At 31.2% G+C, this 10,245-nt stretch overlaps 1 protein-coding gene across 1 annotated transcript; it reads right to left on the bottom strand.

Annotated features, from left to right (window-relative positions):
* Positions 1 to 747: 747 nt before the first annotated feature.
* LOC100266420 (receptor-like protein kinase 5) lies at positions 748 to 4,146 on the bottom strand. Its single transcript, XM_019219263.2, has 3 exons — positions 4,124 to 4,146; positions 1,169 to 3,342; positions 748 to 1,075 (listed from the first exon to the last, which is right to left on the bottom strand). Exons 1-3 carry the CDS (start codon positions 4,144 to 4,146, stop codon positions 765 to 767), a joined length of 2,508 nt encoding a protein of 835 aa, XP_019074808.1. The 3' UTR covers positions 748 to 764.
* Positions 4,147 to 10,245: the final 6,099 nt, after the last annotated feature.

Here is a 10,245-nt window from a genome sequence, read left to right as displayed (position 1 = left end):
AGCCTATGTTGAGTTTTACTTAAGGAACTATTATGACCATAGTTTCTATGAACACACCTCTTTAGGATCACTAAAAGGGGCACGTTGTCTTAATCCCAAGAGACATCATGGTGTTTTTATTGAAAATACCTATCACTACCATCTTCCATCAACAGTGACTCAATCCATAGGAAATATATGATCAACTTACGATCTCACCCATATGTCAAAGTCATTGCTAACTTTAGTACAAGCTCGATATTCTCTCAAGGTTGAGAAACAACATAATGAAGCAGTTTGATAAGGTCATGACTGCTTGATAACCTTAAGTCATGATTCACCATAGGTCATGTCCAATATGTAACCATACACACTAATGCACTTACCATTGGAAACTCATTCCAATAGCTAAGACTAGCCATTCTTCCAATTAGGAAGTGGTTTATTACAACCTCTAATGGGCTTCCTAGACCCATGAACTAATTGTGAACAAGTCATATATTTGCAAGGAACCCATGACATAGATCTTCTGTGCAACTCTTAATGCACCTAAGCTAGTGCAATGCAAAAGATGCAGGCAAGAATGCTCATAAAGTATAATACATGAAAGAAGGATAGATAAAAGTGAAATCGAAACATCATTAAATAAATAATGACTTTCAAATTTATTACATCATATCATGTTTTTAAGGGCTTTATCCTCATAACTTGTAAGTGGTGGGGTAAGTGTCATTTCAAAGTGGAGGTGCAACTTCATGGTCCTTTTTCTTTCTACCATGGCCCTCCTAAGGACTGCATTGTCGAAGAATTTCCAAAACCTCTTTCATTGTTGGCCTAGTGGATGGTAATGTGGTAGTGCACATGAGGCCTAGACTGAAGAGAGTGGTCACTTGTGCTCTTTCACATTGTTCCTTGATCTCCTCATCCATCACTTCCTCAATGGTTTTCCCTTCTTTGAACTGATCCCATGCCCATTCTACAAGGCACATGTGCTCGTCCCCGCTGTTGGGTTCTCTCCCCGTCACTAGCTCAAGCAGGACTACTCCAAAGCTATATACATCGATCTTCTCGTTCACCTTTGTTGTATAAGCATACTCTATCATCCAAGTATACAAGAATTGTATGATAAAAATTATAGATAAATTATGGAAATGAAAACATGTGGAAAGGAGGGCCTTGATGGTCTTACCAGGGGCAATATATCCGTAAGAGCCTGCAATTCCTGACATGGTGTCGGGCTCTCCTTGCTTGACCAACATCTTGGCTAATCCAAAATCCGCAATTTTCGCGTTGAACTCAGCATCTAGCAAGATGTTGTTGGACTTCACATCTCGGTGTATGATCGGGGCAGAGCAGTTTTCATGCATGTGGCATAGGCCTTTTGCAGCTCCAATGGCAATCTGCAACCTTGTTGGCCAATCCAAGACGAAGTTATGAACTGAACTTGTCATGGACGATGTTCTCTGCTTCTTCCTATGAAGCCATCTATCCAAACTCTGCTTCTCCATGTACTCGTAAACAAGAAGACTTGAGGTTTCATTTGATATGCAGCACAACAACTTCACTATATTGGCATGGCGTATGGTGCTCAATATCTCGACTTCTGTTTTGAATTTTTTCTGAAGCTTTTGATCCAATCTCTTGTTATTAGAAATCATTTTAACCGCTAAGAGTTCACCAGAACGGTTATTAGCAATTCGGTATACTTTCCCTGACCCACCACATCCGATCAGATTATTTTCTATCAAACTGGACAATATGTTGTATTCATCGAGATCTAGTTTATGGTATGGAGTAAATTTCCAAGCTGTATGGTCCTGACTGTGATTCTTCCTATGATAGATATGAACCCTGGACAGGGTGACGAAAGCACCAGCTAGAGCGAAAATTAGGATCATAACGAGATATTTGGTTGACAATTTGTCGGAGTTGACGGGTTTGGCATCACATCTAGGGAGGTTCAGAGTGGGAACATTGACACACAACTTGGGATTGTTCAAGAAACTGTCTTCATATGCTTCATGTTGAAACTCAATGGGGACCATCCCAGAGAGTTGGTTGGACGAAAGATGGAGGATAATAAGGTTCAAATGGCCAAGTTCAGGAGGAATTTGACCTGAGAACTGGTTTTCTGACAGGTCGAGGTAACTAAGGCTGGTTAAAGAACCTAATGCCTTGGGAATTAGGCCAGAAAGTTTGTTTCTTGAGAGATTTAACTTATTGAAAGACTTCCATGAGATGATCTGGGATGGAAGTTCACCCGAGAATTGATTCCCATCAAGCAACAGAACAGTGATGTTCCAAAGACTGGTCAATTCCACTGGAATTTTTCCAGACAACATATTGTTGCTGGCATTGAGCACAGAGATGTTCACCCAGGAAGAGATTTCAGCAGGAATTGGACCATAAAACTTGTTGTTAGCGATCTCCACTCTAGACAAATTCCTTGCCAATTTACTTGGAAGTGTCCCTGAGAATGAATTTCCATCTAACATCACCGATACCATGTTCGGGGATGTCCAGATGCCGGAAGGAATCCCGCCTGAAAAACGATTGTTGGAAAGCTGAATGGTGAGCAAACTTGTGCAATTCCCGAGGGACGTGGGCACTTCCCCGCTGAGATTGTTGTTGGAAGCGACCACTCCAAGCAAAGCCCCCCTAGCGCATAAATGTTGAGGTAATTCCCCACTTAGTTTATTCTCAAAAATCTCAAAGAATTTGAGCTCCGAATGAAGGCCAAATGCTGGGGGCAAAACTCCACTCAATTGATTGCTAAAAACTTTGAAGGTTTCCAGTGTAGGAATGAGGCTTATATTTGCTGGTATCTCTCCTGACAACTGATTCCAGAAAAGATTCAAACCCGTCAAATTTTGTAGCTTCCCGAAACCCGCTGGTATGGACCCCGTCAAATGGTTGTCGGAAAGATCAATTTGTTTCAAGTTGAGAGCTTCTATGGATGAAGGAATGTAGCCGGACAATCTATTAATGAATAAATGCAAATAGTTCAAATTCTTCAACGTAAGCATGCCTCCCGGGATCGTACCTTCCAATTTGTTGACTGAGAGGTCCAAGAGTTCCAGACTCGATAGATTGTTGAAGCTCTCCGGTATTTCGCCAATCAAATTCGCCTCCGTCATCCACAGATATTTCAGCTTCTTCAATGCGCCAAACTCTTTTGGAAGGGCTGAAGGCCGGAATTTGTCATTATAGGCCATGGCCAATTGTTCAAGATTCGCCAAATTACCAATCTCCGTTGGCCAGGTGTCGTTGAACTCATTTTGAACCAGAAACAAGTAGAACCAGAACCAAATTAGTATGAATTTGTTTAAAATTTGAATAAAAATCAATGATCCATGTAAGATACTTCAAAATATATATTTTTTTTTTTATAAAATCTCTTTTCCTAATCGTCGATCTTAGTCATACTCATTATCTTTGTGGTTAAATTATAATATTTTTTAATGTTTTCATAATATAAGTCTTATTTTCAAATTTTTACAATTACTTTTAAATCTAAATTATATTTCTAAAAATTTAATAAGTTTCTTTTGATACTATACTAACAAACATAATGAACATTTACTTTTTACCTTTTTATTTTATTTTATGAAAAATCATATGATGGTGACTGAAAATTAATATTAAATAATAATATATGGAATTTATATTACTTTTTTTTTCACCTATGGTTGCCTAGGTATTTTGTATGATAATTTTTCTGTCATTAGTCCATTACCATCATTTTGGAATTAACCTAAGCCACCATGGTATTATTTAATTATGTTGGACAATACTGACTAAAGTAAATTATACATAAAAATTTTATTTGATAATATCCAAAATTGAAAACTAATTAAAATATATATAAAAATTATATATAAATTTTTAACTGTTATGACTCACCTTTCAACAGAATTTGTACGTATTCTGCTTTATAATATCCAAAATTTTTAATTCAATTTAATTTTTTTATTTTTAGAATAGATGCTTTGTACGTATTCGGTTTTAGTCGTGAGGCTCAGATTCGAATTCTAGAAAGAAAAAAAAATTTGTAAAAATAAAATAAAATTTTTATGGACTGTATTGAATGGACTTGAACATATTTGGTTGGCTGCAAGTTGAAGAATATGATGGTTTCGTTTACCTTGACTTTCCTCTATATGCCATTATGAAGATACGAGATTTATGGGCACCTGATTCCTCACGAAATTTGATTTTGCAATCTGCTACACGATGCTAAAATATCATGTGTTTCCCAAGGTGTACATTACAAGTTATTTTTGCTTCATCTTATTTTCGTGCATGATATGTTATTTTCGTATTTAGTTCAATAATTTAGAATAAGTTTTACAGTGATTTTATAAAATATTTTTCATTTTTTAACACTAAATTTTTTCATTTTTAGGTATTAAAAATATTAAAAACAATTACTACCAAACATATTTTTAGATTTTTACATTTTGTTTAGTATGTTGTTGGTCGGGTTCTATAATATTCATTTAGTTTGGAGAACATTCTTTAATTTTATTTTTTTTATTTTTTTGAAAAATATTTTTATTTCTTTAAAAATAAAAACAGACAAGAGAATAAACAAATAAGCAAAAAAATAAAATAAATAAATAAAAGAAAAATGAGTCATTAAGGGCTTGTTTGGTTGGTATTTCCAAAAATTGTTTTCTTTTTTTAGAACAAAAAACACAAAAATCATGTTTTATAAAAGAGTGTTTTTTGTTCTCAAGTGTTTTATGTGTTTTCTAAAACCTGGTTTTAAAATGATGTTTTTTGTGTTGTTGTCGTGTTCTCTATGTGCTCTTATCTTTTTTTTTTTTTTACACTGCCAAGGAAAATGAGAAAAATTAGAAAATTGAAAATTCGGTTTAAAAAAAATTCAACTTAATCAACAAGTTTTATTTATATTTATTTTTTCTTCATTTCCATTTCAATATTTTTCGGATATTTTGGGATTTTATCCTGATATGATTTTTTTTAATGTATTTCAAAGCAGAAACTTTCATAAATTCTAGGATTTCTCAAAAACCAAACAAAAACATAAACAATAACACAAAAGATGAAATCCTAACCAAGAATCTTAACAACAATCATAGATCTAAATTTTGACTTTAGTGAGTTAATATTTGAGGAGAGAAATGGTTCAACCTTAGTGAATAAAAGTTTGGGCCTTGGAAGATAAACGGAGAACATAAGGAGAATGAGAGAAAAGAGTACAAGGATTCCTGTCGTATATATATATATATATATATATATAATATGTAAATTTATAAAAATTAATAATTTTTTATAAATAAATTAGTTTGATTTACTTTAATTTTTTTATCTTTTATATAATTCTTAAATATAAAATAAAATTATAAATATTTTTAAATAAAAAATTATCATAAATATATTATTAGTAGAAAAGATAAATCATCGGTTTCCAAGTATAATGCATTATTATTTGATATCATAAATTTTATCTTCATAAAATCCAATTATTGATATTTACCGATTTATGATATTTTGATAAGATGGTTTATCAATTATTGAAATCAAACATATTTAGACATGTTTACAAAGTAATAATTTGTTTAAAAAAATTAAAACCGATGCAAAAAATGTTTAGAATGGAACATTTTTATTTTTACGAAGAAAAATTATTTATATATTTACAATATCAATTAGTTAAATAAAATACTCAACTTTAAAAAACAAAACCAACAATAATATTTTCCAAACAAGTTTTTTTGTTTTATTTGTTATTAAAAATTATTTTTATTAACTGAACTAAATATTTTTTTTTTATTCTTTTTATTTTTGAGAATAAATAAACATAATTTTATTTCTGAAAACAGTAAAAACTGTTTCCAAAAATGTATTTGAAAACACCAACAAACAGGCCCTAAGCGTGTTTGGCATGCTCACGTGGAAGTAGCAGGTTGCGTCAAGAAAACGGGGGAAGGTTGCTTTCACAAGTCCAAAAGGATATTGATGGTCAAGTCTCACAACAGGATCCAGCAGTGGTTCCACATCCTGCACATCTAAGGGAATGGACAGCATTGACCAAGATTGAAACTGAAGTTTAAACAAGCATGCATCTCATACCACACTTCCATTTCATCTCAACAATTCTACAAGTAATCATGAGGATTCTAGTGGAAAACTGATAACGTGGATTTGATCTTATAAAAAGAAAAATTAGGAGAGTGTATAATTGAATTTAGTTCTAAACAAGTTAGTTTTCTAAGCCTTGAGGAAAAATAATTTATTTGAACAAATAAAAATCTACAAAGTAGATCCCCTCTCAAAATAATTTTCAAATTGGAGTGTTTTATTGACACTTGTATCTATATCACATGATCATAGTTGTGAACTATAATTTTGATTTTGTTGTAAAACGGTCAAAACATTAGTTACCAACTAAGGTTTTAAATTTAAGTTTATAATCGTAATTGATGATTATGATTTTAAAAATAAATTTAAAACTATAATATCTAACTATCATTTTATGTTTTAAAAAATCAAAATCGTAGTTACTAATTAAAGTTTTATGACATAGACCAACATTAAAAAAAAAAAAATCTACGACCATATGGATGCCCATGTAGCTGAAATATACTAGCTTGAGAATTATTTTACTTGGAAATCTATTTTGTGTATTTTTTTAAAATATATTATATCCGCTCAAAACTCTAGTCTTGTTCCCAAAACAAATATTATTTTTGGTATTTACCGAAGGAGGTGCCGAGTTGAAATGATGCTTGACACCCATCTAGTATTCCAAATAAGGAGCTTTAGGCAACTAATATTTAGTTTTGCATAAAACCTAAGATTTATTTTATTTATTTTTTGTTTTTAAAATAAGGCAATAGCACTTTGATTCCAATTGTTTTCTGTTTTAATTATTTCAATGATACGGTTTCCATATCTTTTTTGCAGGTTTGAAGATAAAATAATTATCCTATTTCTTTGTGAAATCACTCTGGAGTTCTTTTAAGTTTTTCTAATTAAGTTGTAGAGGAAATAAGCAAGAGACTCTATGAGGAGTTGCATTTTTGCATTCATTGATAATTGATTCTGTAACGCCCAGGCATTTTCTTTTAAGGGTAATTTAGGAAATTGTTATTAATAATTTAATTAGTTAATTAATTAATTTAATAAAGTGGAAGAGGGGTAAAAGTGTAATTTTACGAATAAATACCCTAGGTATAAATTAGAAATTTTATTTTTTCCCTTCTTTTCTGAATAGAGTTCCTATTCGCAGAATTTCAGAAAACGTAAGGTTGGAGTCAGATTTCAGGGTTGAAGAAAAAATCTCTATAGGTAAGATTCTAACCCCTAGTTTAATATTTTAGATTCATTGATTAATTTCAAACACATTAGATATATTTTTTTTGGAAAACCCCAAATCTAGATTAGGGTTAGATTATTTTTTTTAATTCGTTTTAATATCAAATAGTGAAAATTTAATATTTTGATTTTAGTATTGGAATTTGGGAGATCTTAAGTTTTATTAGAAAAAAAAAATTCCTTGGAATATTTCAATTTTAGGTTAGGGTTAATTAAAAAAAAAAAAAAAAGGAGAACGCGTGTGCACAGCATTGGAAGGAAGGAAAATAAAAAAAAAAAAAATTTGGGCGTGTGCCCGGATGGAAGGAGACTTATATATATATATATAATGATTCATTATTATGATGATGGCAATGGAAAAAAAAAATTTTTTTGCTTTGTTTTACTTGTTTGGTGTGTACCCCATACATGTAAGAGATTTAGCAAAATATATAATAATATATTTTTTGTAATAATGATTTAGCCTCAAATTAGGTAATTAATAAAATAATGATATTTAGTTTCAGATTAATAATTAAGATAATAGTAATAATAGATTTAGCAATATATATATATATATATATATATATATATATATATATATATATATATATATAGAATTTTATAATGAAATAAAATTGTAATTTAATTAAATTAGTAGTGTGTTATTAGAAACAAATTGGGAATTTATTAGTTTTATTTAAATAAGGAATAAATTAGTTAAATTATAAATAAATAGTAATAATTGTTTCTCTTATGTTATATTAGGTGAAGAGTAGATTATATTTTTTTCAGAATTATTCTTCTCCCAAGCTTTCAAGGACTTCTTTTGAGGTAAGGGAAGTTAATGCAATATTTATAAAATTAAATTATTTTATATGTTATTTTGAATTGTGGAAAAGAAAATGATATTTTGTTACCATGCATGGATCAAATTGTTTTGCACTGAATATTATGTTGGAATATTTTGTTTTATTTATGACACAAAATATGGAGATATTATGTTGTGTAAATTTGAATACTTGAACAAAAACATCACTCTGGTTTGTTTGGCCCTTGTCAACGGGATATAATAGTTGACTATTCGGCCCTGTCAACGGGCTATAATAGTTGACCTTTACATTTCATGGTGGGAATGTAATTGATTTGGACCCCAGCCTCTAGGGGTTTGGTTAGAGGTTACTAGTACTAGTAGTGTTTGGTTTCGTCCACCAGGAACAATTTGAGGCTAGCCACCCATTTGAAAAGTCCCACCTAACTGGGCATTTGATATTTGATAACCAGAGTAATGAAAAAATTGAATGGATTTGATTGAGTCTGATGTGAAAGTGTTTGAATTTGATATGAAATTGGTTGGTTGAATTTTGAATATATTGGTATTTTTGAAACTCTGATATTCGATGAGAAAAAAAAAAATTGATATCTCCTATTTGAAATGAAAATATTTGATCCATGAATTGCATTAATATTCCTTATTGGGCTGTGAGCTCATTCCCAATTGTTGAAAATTTTTCAGGTACTCTTAGTTCGGGTGAGGAGTGATGGCTAGGCTGAGGAATGGTCATCATTAGGATTTGACTTAGGATTTTATGTTGGATTTTGTTTAACTGTTAGTTATGTTCATTTGGATCATTTGATATTTGGAAGTTATTTGGAAATTGAATTTTGAGGATTTTAGATTTTGTTCCGCTACTCTGAACAGGTATTTGGTAATTGGTAACATCCAGTTACAATATGATTGTTTGGGTCAGATTATACTTTAAGCCTTCGGGTTTGAGGTGTGAAATGACCGTCACGCCCTTGGAGTGGGTCTTGGGGCGTGACAGATTCATCCTAACAAATACATATATACAAGATGCTGAAAAATTGATTTAGAGAAGTAATCACAAGTCAACACAAAATCTAGAAAAGTATTTGATATATTATTAGAAAATGTGATATACAATCATAAGGATCCAAATCTTAAGTTTAAGTTCTTAAAAAATTTAGTTATCCAATATGGTATTAGAATTTTATTTAGTAGAAGGATAATGAGTTTCGATCTTACCATATGTTTATTTGCTTAATTTATTATTTTAAGCTCTATTAATAATTTATTTACCTTTTGCCTATTTGTCTCTATACTTGTAAATAAGATAATCCTCGCTATTATCAACATTTTCATGATAAAGTTTGATTATTGGGAACATAGTACTCATTTTTTTGAAGTAGCATTGTGCCATGATCTCCTCATCCAGTGCTTTCACTTATAACTTTCCTTCTCCAAGGTGTTGCCATGCCCATTGAGGAAGGTTTATATGCTACCCCTCCCCCCTATTGGGTTCTCTTTTAGGGCCCAACTCTAGAAGTGCAATTTCAAGATTGTAGACATTGATCTTTGCATTGACCTTTCTTGTATACTCATGCTCTATCATCCAAATATTAAAAAAAGAAAAAAAGAAAAAGAAATTGTATAGATTTTCAAAATCTTAATATTAGTAAAACATTGACAAACGTTTTGAGATTCTCACTTGGGGCATTGTATTCGAATGATCTTATAATAAAAAATATGATTAGTCTTATGATTATGTTTGATTCTTGAGAAGTACTTAAAAAAATAAAAGAAATGTTAAGGAAAATTATTTTATTGTATTTGATAATGATTTAAAAATCGGACTGGACCAGTTGGTCCGATCGGTAACAAAACCAGCGGTTGAACTAGTGAACTGCCCCAATCGGGCGATTCTTAGCGAACCGAACAGTTTATTTATTTATTTATTTTAAAGCCAAAAAAAAAAGTTTTGATACCATAAGAGAACCGGATCATTCCATGAGGAGCCCATCCAACCCGTTTGTCATCAAGCCCAATAAGCTTTTAGTCTTGCAAGTTAATGATTCTAGCTTGCCTTTTATACCACAATTCCTACATATTTTTTATCCATTTCTGATGTGGGATTAGTTAGT

This window comes from Vitis vinifera, chromosome 4 (genome assembly GCF_030704535.1).
Source record: "Vitis vinifera cultivar Pinot Noir 40024 chromosome 4, ASM3070453v1".
Taxonomy (NCBI): domain Eukaryota; kingdom Viridiplantae; phylum Streptophyta; class Magnoliopsida; order Vitales; family Vitaceae; genus Vitis; species Vitis vinifera.
Note: the sequence above shows the minus strand (reverse complement) of the source record. Positions and strands in the feature narration are given on the sequence as shown.